The 19374-nt window shown below is 55.7% G+C and overlaps 1 protein-coding gene across 1 annotated transcript; it reads right to left on the bottom strand.

Annotated features, from left to right (window-relative positions):
- Nucleotides 1–6083: 6083 nt before the first annotated feature.
- Nucleotides 6084–14529, bottom strand: PLPP2 (phospholipid phosphatase 2). Its single transcript, XM_068537474.1, is given in 7 exon segments — nt 6084–6492; nt 6495–6573; nt 6830–7006; nt 7241–7298; nt 10879–11153; nt 11332–11483; nt 14397–14529. Coding segments are annotated over 7 exon segments (819 nt in total). The 5' UTR covers nt 14449–14529; the 3' UTR covers nt 6084–6466.
- Between the last annotated feature and the right edge of the window lie 4845 nt (nt 14530–19374).

Genomic DNA, 19374 nt, shown 5'->3' with positions numbered 1-19374 from the left:
TCCAGGACTAGGCAGGGCAGACAACCAATTGTCCAGCTCAACTCCTGACTCATGTGTAAGACTTGAGGGTCGCTTTGAGGCCCCTGGTACCATGCAGGCCCTTGTCAGGCTAGGGCCTCATGACCAGGTGAGTCCTATCCAGCCTGGAGGCCTCAGAGAGATGGGAAAGAAGAGGGGGAAGTGGGCCAGTGAGGCTTAAACTTAACCCCAACCTTTAACTTCAAGCCCTAAACCCTAACAACCCTAACCCTGGAACCCTAGACCTTAGACTCTAAACTTTGACCTCTAACTCTAACCCTGACCCTTAACCCCTGACTCCAATCCCAACCCTAAACCCTAACATCCTTAAACCCTAACCCCTAACATTTATATCCTAACTCTAGCCCTAACATACAAAAAACTTTTACAACTGAACCAAACACAAACAACCCAGCTTTTAAATGAACAAAGCACTTGAATAGACAATTGTCCAAAGAAGGTTTACAGATGACAAGTCGCCTGAAAAGATTCAACATTAATCACTATTAATTAGTGTATAGATACAACAACTGATTTTTGAGTTGTATTCTGCAACTTTGCTGAATGCATTTATTTCTAGCAGGTTTTTGGCTTTGGTCTTTAGGGTTTTCTATAGATAAGATCATGTCATCTGCAAACAGGGACAGTTTTCTATTTCTTTGCACCTCACAAGTTTTAGTATGCTGTGTTTCCATTTTTGTTTGTCTCGAGGTATTTTTAAATTTCACTCTTTATTTCTTCTTTGACCCACTGATTGTTCAAAGTGTGTTATTTAATTTTCACCTATTTATGAATTTTCCAGTTTTCCTTCTACCATTGATTTCTAGTTCTATTCCATTGTGGTTAGAAAAGATACTTGGTATGTATCAATCTTCTTAAAGAGTTGTGACCTAACATGTGTGATCTATACTTGAGAATGTGCCATATGTGCTGGAGAAGAATGTACATCCTGCTGTTGTTGGGCTGAAAGTTCCACATACGTCTGTTAGGTCCATTTGGTCTGTGGTGTTATTCAAGTCCACTGATTTTTATTTTTTTATTTTTTTGCTTGTTGTTGGTTCTGTCTGTTAGATCTACCCACTACCGAAAGTGGATAGCAAAGTCTCCACTATAATTGTATGGCTGTCTATTTTTCCCCTCAGTTTAGTTTATGCAGAAAATTCCAATTAACTGATATAGTCACTCAGCCACCAAGGATATTGAGCTACCTCCCCACTCCTTAATTATGACCTTGACCTTAATCTCATCCTGAACCTAACCTCTGACCCTGACCTTAACTCTAACTTGGAACCTTAACCCTAACTGAATTTTCTTAGTTTTAATTCTCTAAACAAGAATATCTCAAAAGAATTCCTCCAATGACAGAAATAGCCTTTTTCCTCTCCTCAGCCTACTGTGACTGGTAAACTGGATTTTTATTTTGTTAATTTAAATTAATTTGAATTTAAAAAGCCACGTGTCATTAGTGGCTTCCATATTTGGACAAAGCACCACATGGTGCCCTGTGATTAGCCTAATAGATAATCACCGCATGTGTGGATGACTTTGGATCCCTAATGCTCTTCCTTTAATGCAGGTGGATATTCAGAAACTATATTTACATTCTGGCCTTTGGACTTGACACTGAGGAGATCAACAGGAACACCAATCACCCACCTAACACACCCTTAGGATATCACGTATACATTTCCTACAAAAGAGACCAAAGGACCCTGGAGAGCTCCCTGGCATGGCTGTCAGGAGCGGGCCAGACCAACCTGTATTTCACCTGTGAGAAACAGAACAAAGCCACCGCTGTCACTGCAGGAACCACATCAGCTTTTTCCTGCTCAGGGAGACACTGCTGGACCTCTACAAATTCCCACAGATGGAGATGAAGGCACGGTGGGGCAGAGCTGAATATACGTCCTGTCCAGCAACAAAATATGGCAGTAAAACAAATTAGGAGAGAATGTCCTTGTACATCGTTCAAGGTGGAAAACCGGAATGCACAGAACTGGAGTGGCATGTTCTTTACTTGACTCGGCAATGACAAGTGAGAGAATGAAGACTTCACAGACTAAAGTCAACCGCAGGAGGTCCTAGAAATAGGTTCTGAGCAATTTTTCCAGGTAGCCCTTCCAGTGACGTTGAAAATAAAATATGGGGAATTCCCTGGTGGTCCAGTGGTTAGGACTCGGCGCTTTCACTGCCAGGGCCCGGGTTCAGTCGCTGGTCAGGGAACTAAAATCCCGCAAGCCGTGCGGTGTGGCCAGAAAAAGAAAGAAAGAAAGAAAAGAACAGAAAACACGGTACAGAGAAACTCTGGCGGCTGCACTTACTGAAAGTAACGTTGCTTAATATCCAGATCACTTTCCGTGGCAGGTGAAAAGGGATGTTATTCAAATGAGTATCACAGAAGTATTCTCTCTTGATTGTCTCCTTGGAGAAGAAGATGACCATGCTTTTCTCCTTCCCATTCAGGTCACTGAAGGTCCCTGTGGCCTTCTGCTGACTGTCAAGGGTCGGTCACCAGGTCTCAGTCACGTGGCCTCTGGGAGCGCTCCTCTGGCCTCAGGCGTGGTGTTGCTGCTGCCGCCCCATGGCTGGACCTGGGCGGGGCTGTTGGTCTGTGATGACGTGAGAGGTGAGCATTGTCTCTGGAGGCCAAGGAAAGACAGGCACAGGGGAGATCTGGGCACCCTAGCAGGGCGGGTGCCTGTTGTCAAGTGATTCCAGCCTTTCTCCAATTGGAAATTGTTACATAGGGCCCTAGATTCACCCAAAAATGTAGTTATCAATTGTATAAACTGGGCTACTTGGATCCCAAAAAATCACACTGATAAAAATGAGGCCAACGGAAAAATTCTGGAGCATGTTTACGTCAGATACGGGAAGTCAGCAGGCCGACAGGAGACCTAGGAGCTGTCCAGCTGCTGAAAGTATGCTAAAAGAGGCTTAAGAAAAAGCACAGGTTTTAAAAATTGCAGTAGAACAGCACCCACCCCCGCCATAAGAGGTGCTCGATGGCTGACGGTACTGGCGGGGCTACACTTGCAGGCTTGAGGCTGCTAAGCCTCCAGGAAGAATCCCCAAACCACACAGCCCCAGGGGGTGACCCTCCACAAAGTCCCTACCAATGGCCTGTTCGTGGTCGGTCAGACAGACATGAACGTCACGACCTCCACTGCCGCTGGGAACCCATGAGCAGAAACCGCTACAGTAACGAACATTACAAAGTTTTTCAATTAGGATTTTATGTTGTTACAACTTAAGCGGGGATTTGTTTGGTGAATGAGGAATGAATACATTATCTTTCAACTTAGGAAGATTTACTTAGGCAGAGCTGTCCTGTTTTGAACTACTGTAAAAGTTTTCAAAATACAGTAAAGAGAGCGGCATAGTGGATTCCTATACACAAACAGGCAGACTTCATAATTACTAAATTCTGCCACATTTTCATCCCATTTTTGTACTGTGAAATATTGTCAGTCACAGCCCTTACAAAACTTCACCTGTGAAAAAGCAAGCATGACTTCCTACAAAACCACAGCACCGCGCTGCACAGAAATTCCTGCATGTGGTTCAACACTCAGTCAGGAGGGGTTCTCAAAACCCGATCAACATCAGAAGGTAGACGGAATGTTGAGCGTCGAGGACACGCCATGAGAAATGATATTTACCTGGCTAAGAACCTAGGAGTTTCCCACGAGAATCAGCTAAAGACACACCACCCCCACCCCCCTCCACGTAAAGAGGAAAAGAGAAAAGACTATTTTTGCCATAGAACCATAAGGACCGTAAACCTCAAATTACGCCTGGGAGTTGCCTTGCAGCGCTGCTTGGGTGTATCAGTATGTCCTAACTTCCGACGTGACCACACACTGACGCTTGGATTTGTAAGAATTCCTGAACCTGAAACACTGCATCTCTGCCCTTCTTGTCAGATGCCCAGTGCGTGCAGCGTCCTATACTCAAACAGTAAGAGAGAACGCTGCCCCCCGGCAAAGGCTGTGACCTGCCCAGCTTCTGAGGACCCTTTGGGGGCGGCTCTCTGCTCCGCTGCTCTCGCAGCTGTGGTCCTCGGGGTCTTCGTTAAGGCCGAGACTCGCCCAAGGTCAAGGCCACGAACGAGACTCTCAGCTGCGTCCTCCTCATCTCCCTGTGCCCAGGCTTCCTGCGCTGCTCACCCCTCATCGGCCGTCCCAGCACGGCCACCTGCGCCCTCCAGCAACCACATCTGGCACGGTGTTTACTGGGCTGTTTCCACTGTTTGGGCCAAAACCGTCTGTGTGGTCTTGACTTTCAGGATCGCTGCTCCTGGGAGGAAAGTTGGCTGGTGTCAGGGGCACCCGACTTCACCTTTCTCATCCACTCCCCAATCCACCCGACGCTCTGCGGAATCTTCCTGGGAACCTCTCCTCTCTTCACTGACACAGACACGCACTCCAAGCCTAGATGTGTCCTCCTCGCCTGCAACCGGGGCTTGGTCCCTGTCTTCTACTGTGTCCTGGGATACCTGGGTTCCTTGCCCTGGGGAGCTTCAACAGGGCTTTCCTGGCCCAGAACCTGCCCAGTACCTTCAAGGAAGCCAAGCTCCTGACCTTCAGCGTCCTGCTGACCTGCAGTGTGTGGGCCACCTCCCTCCCCGTCTACCGCAGGCTGAGGGCAAGGCCATGGTGGCCGTGAACATCTTCCTCTTCTCCATCTTGGCCTCCAGTGAAGGCTGCTAGGCTGCATCTTTGCCCCCAATCACTGCTAAGACCAGACGGGAACACCCTGAAACGGATACGGAATAAGACAGGTTCTGGGTGCAGGTAAAACAAAAACAGACCCTTAAAACTAAATCACCCATTTTGCCCAGATATTTGACGAAAGATTAAACTTCCTACTTACACTCTGGTTGAGCAGGTAAGTTCTGTGTGTTCTGCAAGTTTCAGGGACCCCGGCCCATCAGTGATCAGGTCCAGAAGCTTCAGTCACCTTGGACACCTTCCTGGCACACGGAGTCTCTGCCTCATCGTCTGTTCCACCTCTTGACCCTCTGCTCCGGCCTGGGCCCCAGCTTCCTTCTACTTCCCGTTCTCTATTTTTCCCAGTTACAAAAGTCTTCCCCACACTAAGGTTTTGAACCTATTTTCCCTCTTTAAGGTTTGTTTATGGCCTGATCTATGCCGCTTGCCTGACATTCAATTTTGTGGATGGTGAGTGAGGGGTTCCCATTCCAGGGCAGAAGTCACGGGGGCCCGTTTCTGAAGCCCCATGTGCACAGGGGTCCGTGTGACCAGAGGGAAGGGGTCAGGACTGGGGGAGTTTCAGCTTCACTGAGTCCTCCAGGGACACAGGGAGTGGACAGATGCAGGCGGGCACTACTGAGACGGGACGATCCGAGGGCAGAGGTCCCGGTCATTCGAGGGGAGGGACTCTGAGGCCTGGGCCGGGGCTGGGGTGGTACATCCCCAAGCAGAAAGGGGACAAGGAGCCCGCTCCAGGCCCAAACCCCATGTGTGATCTTTCAAACTCAGCGACAGCCACCGCAAGGCTCCACCTGGCAGAGCCCACGGGAGCTGCCCTCTCAGCGCACCTGAGCACAGCCCTGCACACAGGCAGTCTCTGGGGGTGCTGCAGAGGACCCAGGCTCCTGTGGCCATGCTCTTACCCACGTCTGAACTTCTGCCCAAGCCCTTCCACTTGGGGGCCTGCACAGGGGCCCCCGGCAGAGGCCTCCTTACTGGGAGGAGGGGAGAGCTGGAAATACACCTCTCCACTCGACCTGGACTCAGGTCTCTGCTAGCCTCCCCGGCCCCAGGGGCCAAACAGCGGCAGGTGTCTTTTGTTCAGGGCTCTCTCCACAGGGTGACACCCCGACTGCTTGTGCAGGTCCGCCTGACCCCCAACCTGAGTGCCACAGGAGTGGAACGGGCAGTCGGCCTTTCTCCTGCACCCCTCCTGCCCACGTGACCAGAGCAGCAACGCACGCATGGCTGGTTCGCTCAGCTGAGCCCCCAGCCGGAGAGGGTCTCCCCCTCTGCTGTAGGAAGAGAGTCCTCAGAACGGCCATAAGGAAGAGGTGCTGATAACATCTGTCAAGCAAACGCCCTATTTTACTAAAAATCCACATAGACGTCACATTTCACAAAAACGGCATCCACTGGGATCTCTCGGTCCCTTCCCATACCCAACAAAAGACAGGGGTTCTGAGGAAGAGTCCCCCTCCACACGCTAGGGCTGCCCCAGGTACCCCCAGACCCCTGGCCCAGTGCATGGAGGTGGGGTTAGTGGAACCCACGCCAGGATCCAGCCTGGGGCCTGTGCAGGGCCTTAACCGCCATCCTGGGTTAGGGACCTGCCAGGACCATGGACACGCTCGCTGCCCACAGCCCGAGCCCCAGCTGGACGCGGCTGCGGCCCCAGGAGGAGGAGACCTGAGGGTCTCAGGAGGAGGGGACCCGCAGTGGCTGCAGCCAGCCTAGCCCAGGGCCAGTGTCAGTGGTGGCTGGACTTCCGCTCCAGCTCCTCCTCCTCCAGGCAGTGCCGCGGGGGCCGGGCTTTGAAGAAGTCGGAGACGTAGCGGACCTAGCAGAGGAGAGGAGGGCAGGAGCTGACTGGGCGGGGACAGGACAGGATGGGGCGGCACAGGGCAGGGAGGGGCAGTGGAGCCCAGGAGCTGAGGGGCACGGTGGCGGGGGCAGTGAGGACGGCAGAGGTGGGATCTTAGGGGAAAGATGGGAGGAGAGGGCTAGGGTCCTGGAGAGGCAGAGAGAGGGCAGGAGGGCCCCAGAGGTGGGGGGGGTCTCTGGTCAGGGCAGGGGGTCGGGGCCCGGGAGCTCACAGTGAGGCCGGCCACCAGCGCCCCCTGCAGGAGGCCAACGAGAACATCACTCCAGTGGTGTTTGTGGTCAGACACACGGGTGTAGCCCACGTAAAGGGCAAAGGCCACCAGGAAAAACTGCACGGTGGGCCGCAGCAGCCGTGCCCACTTCCAGCACAGCCGGGCCTGCACATAGAGCTGGGGGCCAAGAGCAGCCGTCAGCATGGGAGCCTGCCAGCCCACCCCCGCCGGACGCACAGACGGTGACACTGAGGCCAAGAGCCTGGAACCTGTAGGCCCAGGGCCTCCAGTTTTTATCAACAAACCAGAAGCCCATCCACCACCACCTCCACCCACCCCGCTTTACTGAGGCCCAGGGAAGGGCCTTGGCCACGGCTCCACAACAAGCACGTCACAGAGAAACAAACTCACCGCCAAGAACATCATGCAGTACATTCCAAAGGAGGAGTGTCCAGAGTAGAAGGATAATCTGAGAAAGGAGAGTGCGGCAGGTTTCGGGAGGGCCCACACTCAGCACCTCTGCCATCAAACACCCCCGGCCCCGGTCCCATCCTGCCATGCCTTCCAGAGTCTGGAAAGATTTCACGTAGAAACACGGCCACTGTTGGACACCATCAGTTCTTCCCTTTCCATTTCTGTGACAATGCGATAGGGTCTCGTGGTCTTTAAGGCCTCACCACAAAGATGCTGCAGGCCCTGAACACAGAACCGAGGGCAGACAACTGTGTCCACCCAGCAGCTTCACTTCCACTGTGTTTCTTTTCAAGACTATTTTCCACCTGTGGTCACTGATACAAGGCTCACATTTTCTTTTTATATAATTTCAAGTTTTAACAAAGGACATCAACGGACAAGAGAAAAGACGGCAGATTAAGAGACTCCAAAGGTCCATCCCCCCCACCCCGTAAAAGCAACTAAAAAACTGACAACAACAGTAAGAATCAGATTGGTGGTGGCCACGGAGGGAGAACAGAGCTCACTTACAAAGAACTGAGATTGTCCGGTCCTGTCTGATGGCTCCCTGGATCACTGGTCGAAAATATTTACAGCAAATGTAATGGTCACCACTGCCTAGGGCAACGGATAGCAGTTGCAGCAAACAGACTAACCAAAAAGCTTGGGAGGAAAGGCCAGGGAATGAGAAGCTCTGGAGAATAAGGGCTGGGATTCCAGAGGCCAGGGCTGGGCCTCAGGGCTCAGGAAGGACCTGAGAAGGCCCTAAGCTCTCACCTCTGGCTGACCAAGCAAGAAGTAAAGGTTAGGGCTTCCCTGGTGGCGCAGTGGTTGAGAATCTGCCTGCCAATGCAGGGGACACGGGTTCGAGCCCTGGTCTGGGAGGATCCCACATGCCGCGGAGCGGCTGGGCCCGTGGGCCACAACTACTGAGCCTGAGCGTCTGGAGCCTCTGCTCCGCAACAGGAGAGGCCGCGATAGTGAGAGGCCCGCGCACCGCGATGAAGAGTGGCCCCCACTCGCCGCAACTGGAGAAAGCCCTCGTACAGAAACGAAGACCCAACACAGCCAAAAATAAAAATAATAAATAAATAGTAAATTAAAAAATTAAAAAAAAAAAAAAAAAAAAAAAGAAGTAAAGGTTAAGGCAGAGTTGTCAACTGACATGCCCCAACATAGCACACAAAGCCCGGCTGTAAAATGGAAGTTTTTTCCCCCGGTTCCAGGTATTTAAGGACATATCTGTCCAATCACTAGCTGATCTCTCAGCTAACAGCAGAACTTCACGGCCACTCAGACTCTACAAAATTAGCTCACAACACTCACTAAGCAAACAACGAACAACTACAACAACAGCAGAAACAAGCCCTGGAGAGAGTAGAATCTGATTTCCAGAGTTGCTAAATTATAACATTTAAAATGCCCAGTTTTCAACAACAACAACAAAATTATACGGCATGCATGAAAAAATGCGGGAAATACCCGGGGGAAAAAAATCTATTACTAGAAGCTGTCCCTGAGGAAGCCCAGACGTTAGACTCACTAGATAAAGACTTTTAATCTGCCATTTAAAATACGTTCAGAGAGCTAAAGGAACTGTGAGAATGATGTCTCACCTAATAGAGAACACCAAAAAGAAACAGAAGTTATAAAAAGGAAACAAATAGAAATTGTGGAGTTCAAAACTATAGTATCTGAAATAAATCACCAGGCAGAAAAAATCTGAGCAGGCAGAAGCGTGTGTGAACATGGAGATAGGTCAATCGAGACTTTTGGTCTAAGGAACAAAAAAAAAGAATGAAGAAAAATGAATGAACCGCAGAGTCTTGTGGGACACCATCAAATGTACCAACATATATATAAATAAGAGTCTCAAAAGGAGAAGAGAGAAAGCGGCAGAAAGAATCGTTGAAGAATATTTTCATCAAATGAAAAACATCCATCTACACATCCAAAAAGCTCAATGAACTTCAAAGAGGATAAACTCGAAGAGAGCCACAAACAGACACAGTATAATCAGGCTACCAAAAGACAGTCAAGGAGAAAATCTTGAAAGCAGCAAGAGAAGGGATTCGTTGTGTACAAGGAATCCTCAGTAAGATTAGTAGCTAATTTCTTATCAGAAACTATGGAGGCCAGAAGGATGACATATTCAAAGTACTGAAAGGATAAAAACCCCTGTGAATCACGAATTCTACATCTGGCAAAATGATCCTGTAAAAATAAAGGAGAAATTTAGACATTCCCAGACCAACAAGAACCAAGAAAATTCACAGCTCATACACCTACAAGCTCTACAAGAAATACTAAAGGGAGTCTTTCATGGAGGAATGAAGGATACTAGACAGTAACTCAAATCCACAAAAAAACCGTAAAAGTCACCAGTAAAAATAATTACAAAACATAAACAGCAGTGTTAAATGTATTTTGGTTTATAGTCCTGCTTTTCCCTACATGATTAAAAAAAGAAAAAACAACTGCACATAACTAGACTTACTGGATCATTCCACAATAAATACAAACATCTCATCATTATGTTGTACACCTGAAACTAACATAATGTTATACGGCAAATATAGCTCAATTTTTTAAAAACCGCATAAAACAGTAATTATAAATCTATGTTAATGAGCACACAATGTATAAAGATATAACTTGTGACAATAACCTCGTAAGGGGTGGAGGTGGAACTATATAGCTGCAAATTTTTTGCAGAGTAAACACCTATTAACAGAAAAGGCAGTAATGGAGAAATTGAAATACAAACAAAAAAGATACAATATACAGAAAACAAATAACAAGACAAAGAACATTATATAGTGAGAAAAGGATCAATCCATCAAGAAGGTATGTCAATAACAGTTACAAAGATATAAGCACCTAACAACAGAGCCCGAAATACATGAGGCAAAAACTGACAGGAGCTACGACGTGGGTGAACTTGGAAACACTGCAGAATCCAGACCCAAAAGGCCACAGTGTGTGATTCCACTGATGTGAAACATCCAGAACAGGCCAATCCACAGAGACAGAGAGTGGGTTAGTGGTTGTCAGGGGCTGGGGAGGGGGCGATAGCTCATGGACATGGACTTTTTTGTGTGTGATGAGAATGTTCTGGAATAAGATAGCAGGGATGGATGCGCAACACGGGGAATGTACTAAAAACCAACAAATTGTACCCATTAAGATGCTTAAATTGGTGAATTTGATGCTTTGTGAATTTTTATCTAATTTTTAAAGAAGGAAAATAAGGACATCAATTAAATGAAAAGTTTCCCAGTAGAGACGGTGAGAGGACAGAGCAGAAGCGTGAGGGTGGGGCCTGAAATTGAGGGGAGGTGGGTCACTCCTGACCCCTCCTGCTCTGCTCCAGGGCCCGACACCCCTGGCGCCACCTCACCCCCCTGCCTGCAGGACACAGGCCCACGGGCACCTGCAGGCCTTGCCCCTGCCTGTTCTCTGCCCAGCGTGGAGCCTCTGCACCTTCTATAGCTGACAACTCGTCCCTCAATATCCAGCTCCCGAGGGCCCTTCTCCAGCCCCCACTCTCCTCCCCGGGTGGGGTGTCTGCGGCCCGGGCCCCCCGCGGTACCCACCTGGACTCGGTGACGTCAGCAGGGCTTCCCCTGCACACCTCCACCTGCACGTACACGGAGCAGTTGACGCGGCTCCAGTCCGGGTCACACACGGCCAGGAAGTTGGGCCGCAGCCGGCCGGCCATGTACTTGGCCAGGTCTGTCAGCGACTGGCTCACTGCACCCCCGAACAGGAACGTCCCCAGCACCTTGTAGAGGGCGGCCAGGTAGTTGTTGAAGTCGGAGCGGGAGTAGAGGCGGTCTGTGTACACCAGGTAGGCCTCCCCGGCCGACACCTGCGGGGGACAGCCGGAGACTTCAGGGCCGCTGAAAGGGGTCAGGGTGCGCGGCCTCCCTACGGTCACTGGGGAGCTGGGAACTCCAAGGGGGCCCTCTTCCCCGCAGACACCACCCCGGGCAGGACGCGACCTGCTAACGCCCCAGCCCCCGCCCTCCACGCCCCTCCTGCCTTACAAGGATGACGGTGGTGGTGATGATGACCCCGGCCATGAGCCCATGGGTGATGGTGTCTGGACGGTAGGGGTACCGGATGGAGTCATCTCCGCAGTAGAATCCTCGCTTGTACGGGGTGTTCACGAGCATCAGGATGGCGGAAGGCAGAGAGGCTGGGGTTGGGGAGAGGAGGCCGGTAGCCACGAGGTTCTCTGAGCCCCAGGGCCACACAGACGGGCCTGCGCTGGCACCGAGCGCTTGGACGCCTGCCTCAGCCTCCCTCCGGGTCTCCTCACCTCCGAGCCCACCCGAGAGCCAGGAGGAGCTTTTCTCACAGCAAACGGGAGGTCACTGCCCCATTAAACCCCCTTGTGATTCCCCGTCGTCATCAGATAAACACCAACGTCCTGCCCAGGCCCAGTGTCCACCCCCTCAAGGTTGCCCACCCCCTCCCCACCTCGCTTCCCTCCAGCCTCCTCTCTGCCCTCTGCACGAAGCCGGCAGGCAGCCGCCAGGGCCTCTGCTCACGTCCTCCTCGCGGCCCAGAACATCTCTAACTCCTTTCCGTGCTTCTGGGAGCCCTCTCACAGCAGGAAACTTCCGTTCTTCACGGTTCTTGCCTGTGTGCAACTGTGCAATCACCGTGTGATACTCGAATGATTCCCCCGGCTACACACAGCGCTCTGTGAGCACCTGGGGTGGGGGGGGGGAGGGGCGGGGGGGGCGCACCTGTCATGTTCAAGGCTGAGTCCCTGGAGCCTGCTGGGGCCTGGCCTCGGCCAGTGTTTAACAGGCCGGCCAGAGAGATCAGGAACACACCTCATCCACACGTTGTCCCTGAACCGGCCACACGGTGACCCGACAGTCCCGGCCCAGGCCCCGGGAGCTCAGTCCAAAGGTACTTTCAGGAGCCACAAGTCATGACCGGGCCCTGCCTGGCACGGCCGCAGCCCCGGAGTCCAGAGGCCCCGCCAGCCAAGGGTGACCAAGGGCGGCTGGGGCACAGGGCTCCCTGCTCCCCAGGGTGGGTGCACAGAGACAAACCCAGGCAGGGTGCCCTTTGGCCTTGGCAGGGCAGGTGACACGTGGAAAAGGGTGTGGCTCTGCTGGGGCCTGACGACCGGAGCAGGGCGAGGGCAGGGCCAACTCCTCCTTCCAAAGGCCAAATTCAAGGGCCTCCGGGGACCACCGTGTGATGGTGCTGATACAGGGAAAGACTCGGTGAAGAACACAGAGATCTGCCTCATGGAGCTGAGAGCAGCTGGGAATAAAAATAATAGGCACACGATGACGGGAATCGGGGAGGTGGCTGCGGCCTTCAGTAGGGTGTCGGGGAGGCCACACAGGGAAGGTGCCTTAAAGGAAGAAGTACAGGGGAGACCTGGGGAAGAACATCCCCCAGAGGGGTGGCCAGTGCCAAGGCCAGAGATGGGCCTGAGCCTGGAGAGCAGAGTGCTGGGGAGAGGGGCTCTGAGGCGGGGGCGGGGGTCTCAGGAGGGTTGCAGCAGAGGGAGGGAGCATGTTTCCAAAAGACCTCTCTGGCCAGGGTGGAGGCCTAAGAGGAGAGGCTGAGAAACCCCACGGCCTGAGCAGGGCAGGGGCTCCCATGGGGGCCCGGGCATCAAGTCAGCCCCCCCACCTCCTGTCCCCAAGCCCCAGCCCTCCCCCCTGGAGATTCGGGCACCCCCGATCAGAACTGGAGCTGGGCTCTCCCGGGATTCAGGGCGCAGAGCTCAGAGCACAGGAATGGAGTCTCCCTGTGCCTGGGCCGCGCCAGCTCAGATGTCCCCACAGCAGACACCAACAGAGCCTCCCTGCCCTGGTGTCAACCCCTGGTGTTTTCCCCAGGGCCCTTGTCACCATCTAAGACTGAACTGTTCGTGTCCTGAAGCTTCTAGACTGGGAGCTGGCTCTGCCCGGGCCCCCAGCACCTGGCACATGGCAGCTGCACCCAACCTAATCTAAGCTCCAACCCCCCTCCCCCGCTGCTGTGTGACCTCCAGCGGGCACCTGAACATCTCTGGGTGGAAACTGGGGAGCATAACAGCACTCCCTCATAGGCTGATTGGAGAAAAAGGTTTAATTATTTGCATGCTGCTTAGTGCCTGGCATACAGTCAGTGCCACACAAATGTTTAAATAAATAAGTGCTCCGGAAACGATGCCCAGGGTTGGCAGACACCACCTGGGGACCTCCAGTTGCCACCTGGCGCATCCCAAAAGGGATCTCTTCTAGGACATGGGAGGAGAGCCTGGCCTCTGCCTGCAGTCAGGGCAGACCCCTCGGTCCCCAGCGGAGGAGCAGGAGCCAGACTGGGGGTAGGGCAGTTTAGGCTGGAGGGGCCCCTCCCTGCGCCGAGGGTAGAATTCCGGGCCCATTGTCCGCACAGCCCCGGAGCAAACACACAGCCTTTGTTTCTGGGACCCTGGAGGAGGGGCGGGGAGGGGGCCTCTGCCCCCAGCTTGGCCCGCAAACCCGCCCGACAGGTTTGGCCCGCGCCACGCCGAGGCCCCCAGTTCCACAACAGCCTGCGGCCCAGTCCTTCTCCCGGCTCTCCTGGGCCCGAGCGAGGAGGACGACGGGGCGCAGGTTCGAATCCCACCACTGCCCAGGGCTCCGCCCTCCCAGAGCCCACTGGACCAGCCGACCCAAGGTGCGGGGTGGAGGGCCTCCCGGGGCGACCCGCGGCCGCGCCCCCCGTCCGGCTCGCCCGAGCCCAGCCGACGCCCGCGTGAATCACCGCCCCGGCCGGGCCGGGCAGGGCGGGAGGGGGGAGGCATGAGCGGCCCCCGGCAGCGACTTCCTGCTGCCGCGGGCGGGGGACACCGACCCCCTCCGACCGGGGATGCGCGGGGGAAACTGAGGCCTGGGAGGGCGCGCGCGGGCGCCAGGGCACGCGGGGCGGGGGCGCGTTGCTCGATCCGCGGCCCGAGGGTCCTTCCCCGGCTCCCCCCACCTCCAGGGGGCCTCCGAGAGGTAGCGCCGCTGCAGCCCCCAGCCCGTCCTACAAAACTTTGCGGGGACCGGGGATGGGCCCGCCTCGGAAAGGGTCCTCCCACACACACCCGGGTCCCCGCGGCTCTTACCGACCAGCACGCACAGCACGTCGAGCAGCACGAAGACCCACCTCCGCTCCATGCCGCCCGCGACCCCCGGCGCCCGTCCCAGCGCGTCCCGTCGCGTCCCAGCCGGGCCGCGGGATCACATGGCCGGGGAGCCTGGCCCAACCCGGGAGGGGCGGGCAGGACAGGGGAGCGGAGGGCGGGGCGGAGCCTCCGAGGGGAGGGGGCGGACTCTGCCCCCGCCCCGCCCGATGCGCGCGGGGAGGAGGGGCGTGGGGAGAGCGCGGGGGTGGCAGGGGAAGAGTGTCGGTACGAGACCCGCGGCAGGAGGGGCTGCGGGTCTCCGAGCTGCGGGGGGGGGAAGGGGGGGGTCGTCGGCGCCCAGCACTCCCCCCGCCCCCCGCCGGGAGGCTGAGGCTCAGGGACAGCCTGTCCGGCGTCACCCCGGAGCGTCCGCGTCTGGCCGCACGCCCCGGTCACCCACGGATTGGGTCGGCTGAGTCGGGGGTCGGGAGAAGGAACGAACAAACGAAGGAATGAGTGAGGGGTGAACGGACAGGCCAGCAGGAAGGGGTGTGGAGGAGGACGGAGCTCGGGCTCCCCCAGGCTGCGCCTCGGTTTCCTCTTTGGGGCACTGAGCTCCTGTGTGCCTGTCTGAATACGTCTGAATCAGGAAGTGCCTACAAATAGACGGGGGGGGTGTCACGGCTTAACTGCAGGGTTTTTTTTCTTTCCTCCTGATGCTTAAAATCCTGGCAGCCCTTCCATCCCTGGCATTGGAAAGAAAGTTCCTCAACGCCCACCCTGTTTGTGCCAGGCCCTGCTCCTGGGTGGCACACTTCCTACCCCCTTTTACAGGGAGCAAATCGTGCGGGCGGTAGGAACTTGCCCGCACGCTAGGAAGGGTAGGGTTAGGGTCTGTGCCCTGCACGCCCACCTGGTCCCGAGGCAGCCCTGAGCTGGGAGGCGAAGGAGGTCCACACACCCACACGGGATCCTTGGGGCTGGAACCAAATGAGAGGCCTTGGGGAGTGTCACCACCTCCCGGAGAGCCCTGCCTGGACCTGGCGAGACACAAGGGAGGTTCTGCCACTCTCTCAAGGTCACACAGTGGCAAGAGGCAGGGCTGGGGTTTGAACCCAAGCAGCCTGGCCCCAGCCCCACCCCCAAACCACGTTCACCGGCCCACCCCCTCCAACAATCTTAAAACAGAAAGATGTTTCCCGGCTTTATTTTAGAGATGAAGGAAGCCGCTTCCAGAGAGGGGCATCCCCCGGCCCAAGGTCAAGCAGCTGAGACGTGAACTCAGAGTCCCCGACCCTGCTTCCTGGGAGGATGAACAGACGCCTGCACCGTGGGGGGAGTGGGGGTTGGGAGAGAGCCAAGGTGTGTGTGGGGGGGGGGGGGGCGACAATGCACAGCTGATCTGTGGCTCCTCCACCATTGGCCAGACGGTGGGGTTGAGGGGGGTGTCTCTGGGCCGAGGCCCCTGAACCCCGGAACAACTTTCCCTAAGCAGGCCATCAGACACCGCCCCGCCCCCAACACACACTAAAAATAAGTCAGCCCACCCCCAGGACATAACAAGGTTCTGCATGGAAGCTGCTGGACCTGGATTTTCCGCCCGCGGCATGGCGGAGACAGTGCGGAAAGCACATCCCAGCAACCCTCCTTTCCAGCCGCACACCCTGAGGAGTTGGGAAGGCACATCCTAAAAATGCAGCTTCCTCCCTCACCCCCAGACTTTCTCCAAGGCTTCCAGAGGAATCAGATTACTTGCCGGGAGGATTTTTCTCTGTCTGAGCAGGGGTGGGGCTGTCGCCAGGGACCAGTTTCGGGCTCAGGGGGATCCAGCAGCCCTGGACTCCTGCCAGCGTGGCCCCGCACCGGGAAGGCTCCGGCTCTGTCCACTGGCTCCTCCTGCTGTAATCACAGGGAGGGGTGGGCCCTGTCATTCATTCATCCGTTCATTCATTCACGCAACGGAATTATACGTGTGAAGGTACCTGGCATACATGTTACATGAATGTTAGCCGGCGTCATTATCGTGGCACGTTTTTCACTTTAGCCTTGTGGCAATCGGGTGACTACTCCTCTCTGTGTAGTCGTGACACTTTCAGTTTAGGTAGGGAAGGTGCAACATGATACTGGCATCAATGAAATGTGGGGTTCTTTATTAAGCACCTACTGCGTGCCGGGCGGGGCCCGCCAAAGAGGAGTGTGGTGGGGCCCAACCTGGGTGGAGACCATGGGGTTGAACACGGGAGGCTCCCGCGGGCAGAGACTGGGTGGGGAGGAGCATGGCCTGTTCCTGACGAGCTGGGAGACCAAGTGGCTGAAGGGAGAGCATGCGGCTGGAGCAGATGTGGCCACCCTCCCCTCCCTGCTGACCTGTCTCACCCTGCCCTTAAAATACCTGGGCGGGCTCAAGATCAAAATGTGGTGAGGGCAGCAAGGATTATGATCAGGGTTAAAATTCCCGCTAGCTGGGGAATCCCCCTGGGACCAGCAAGGCCCGCCCCGGGGGGAGCCGGGCTCGGTGGCATGATGTAACCGAGCCCCTAGTTGGGGCCCGAGCCTCACCTGTGTCTCCTGGAGACTGGGCCTCCCCTTGTGCCTGGCGGTCACCGCTGCCTCACCCCACCTGAGGGGCCAGGCTTGTCTCAAGGAAGAGGTGCTGGGCGTGGGCAGAAAGGTGCTGGCACACAGTAGGTGCCACCTGAGTGCAGCCTGCAGCCCCGCCTCTCTCTGCACTTCTCATGGGGCTCAGGCCACCCTGGAGTCAGCTCCTTGACATGGGCCTCACTCCCTGCCGAGGGTCCTGGAGCCCAGGCTGTACCCCAGGTGGCTGTGCCGGGTGCGTCCAGGCAGGGAAGACTAAGTGGGCAGTCGGCACCTCAGTCTCTCCATCGGCACGATGGGCACAGGCCAGCACCCGCCCCGGGGTCATAGTGAAGTGCTTGACCAGTGGCCTGCCCCACTAGGAAGCACTAGACAGAATGGTGGAGGTGGGCACCTAAGGTGGGCTTCCGTCAGAACCCAGCGTCAATTCACCCAGAATCCCAGAACCGCGTTGCTCCCAGGACTCCGCCACCCCTCAAGGGCGCGCCACCTTCCAGTCGGGGACAGGGTGACCTTCCCAGTTTAGCACTGAGTTCCCATCCGGGAGCCCCAGTCCCAGTGACGTCGCCCCTCGTGCAGGCCACCCCGACCTCACGGCCCCCTCCCCACCCCTCCTGTGCTCTCAGACTGTTATCTGCCGACCCCCAGGCTTGAGCCCCAGGAGGCAGGCCAACACAGACCCGGCGCTCAGTCACTGCTTCTGAATGAGGGTGAGCCCATGAGCAACGAACAGCCCAGGGGCCAGAGCCCGAACTCTCGCAGGATCACAGCCGTGCGAGACGGTCACAGAGCCGTCTTCACGAGACCTGGTCTCCACCTGCTTCTCAAGAAACGAGGGAAGACTGGGCAGGTCACACCATCGAGCATGCTGTCAAGCTCCCACTGCACCCCTCCGTCCCTGCCCGCAAAGCCACAGGCCCGGGTCCTTCAGGCAGGTTATGACTGATGAGGAAAAGTGACACAGGCGGCACAGGAGGGCCAGGGAGCCCTCCAAACCTCAGAGGCCAAGAACCCCCTTTCCGTGACCCCACCACTGCCCTGTGTGTCGCCCAGTAGGGACAGCCCACCGGAGCAGGGGCTGAGTTCACTTCCCAAGTAATCACCATGGAGCTCAATCCCAAGTCTCCTCTGAGCAAGGGCTGCGGCTCCAACTACGGGGGGCGGGGGCTGTGTGAGCAGGCATCGGACGCCCGCAGACGCCGCCACACTCCAGCTCTGGAGCCACCACTGCCCACCCTCCAATTCTGCTTCGGGGGGGAGGGTTACTCCAGGGGCTGGCTTGGCCAAGCCCCACCCACTGGACCCCCGAGATAGGGAGGCGCTACAGGCTCCAGTCAGCCCCCAGACTGGTGGGACGGGAGCGGCCTCTGCTGGACAAAGCCACAGCCCAGCCCCGACCCCTGGACATTCACAGGGTGTCCGAAGTGCCAGGCGCCCAGGCTCCATATCCTCACAGCAACCCAGCAATAGGGCTGCCAGATTCAACGAAGACATGCACAGGACTCCATTAAATTTGAATCCCAGATAAGCGACAAATCACTTGTTACCATAAGTACGTCCCAAGTGTGATATGGGATATACTTACACTGAAATATCTGTCTACCTGTGATTCAAATCTAACTGGGTGTCCAGTATTTCATCTGGCAGCCCCATCCCAGAACCACAAACCAGGAAAACAAGAACTGTGGGGACAGAAGGGTTGGCTAAACAGTGGGGTCGGGTCTGGACAGCCCAGTCCCACTCCAGAGCCCAGGGTCCTGGGCCAGGGAGGCCGAGGCCCCAGCCCAGGACTGTCAGCTTGTGGCCACCTCCTCCGTCCCCCTCCCAACCCCGGGAGCTGCCTGTGGGTCCAGCCTCCAGTGTGGCCCTGGCTGATGCCAGGCTCCTTCAGCAGAGGGGCTGGAATCAGGGTCACCTGATTCCATGCCATGGAACCCTGGCATGTCCCCTGGGAAGGCCCCTCAAACCAAGCACCCGGTATGGTTAGAATGTAGGTCACAAAAGAGCTCTACTGCCCCTGTGTAGAGTGGAGAAAACCCTGGACAACCTGGAAAACAGTAACAGTAGAAGTACAACGACACTTCTCTTTGTAAGAAGCCCATCCCAGGGGCTGTGCAGGTGTCCCCTACCACCGGGGACGGAACGGGGGACCTGGGTGTGGTGCGGTGCAGCTGGCAACTCTGCCCTCGGGTCTGGGATGGAAACGAGTGGACCTGCAGGCAGGCAGGGCCTGGCTCACCATCAAGACCCCTGAACCAGAGGTGGACGGCACGTCGCCTCCCGCTCCACTTTCAGGGCCTCTTTGGACACGACGTCCAGCGATAACCAACAGTACGGAAGGTTCCTGGTCAGCAGATGATGCCCCTGAGGGAAGCGACGG

This window comes from Eschrichtius robustus, chromosome 2 (assembly GCF_028021215.1).
Source record: "Eschrichtius robustus isolate mEscRob2 chromosome 2, mEscRob2.pri, whole genome shotgun sequence".
In the NCBI taxonomy this organism is placed as follows: domain Eukaryota; kingdom Metazoa; phylum Chordata; class Mammalia; order Artiodactyla; family Eschrichtiidae; genus Eschrichtius; species Eschrichtius robustus.
The sequence above is the reverse complement of the archived record's forward strand: the minus strand, read 5'-3'. Positions and strand labels throughout refer to the sequence as shown.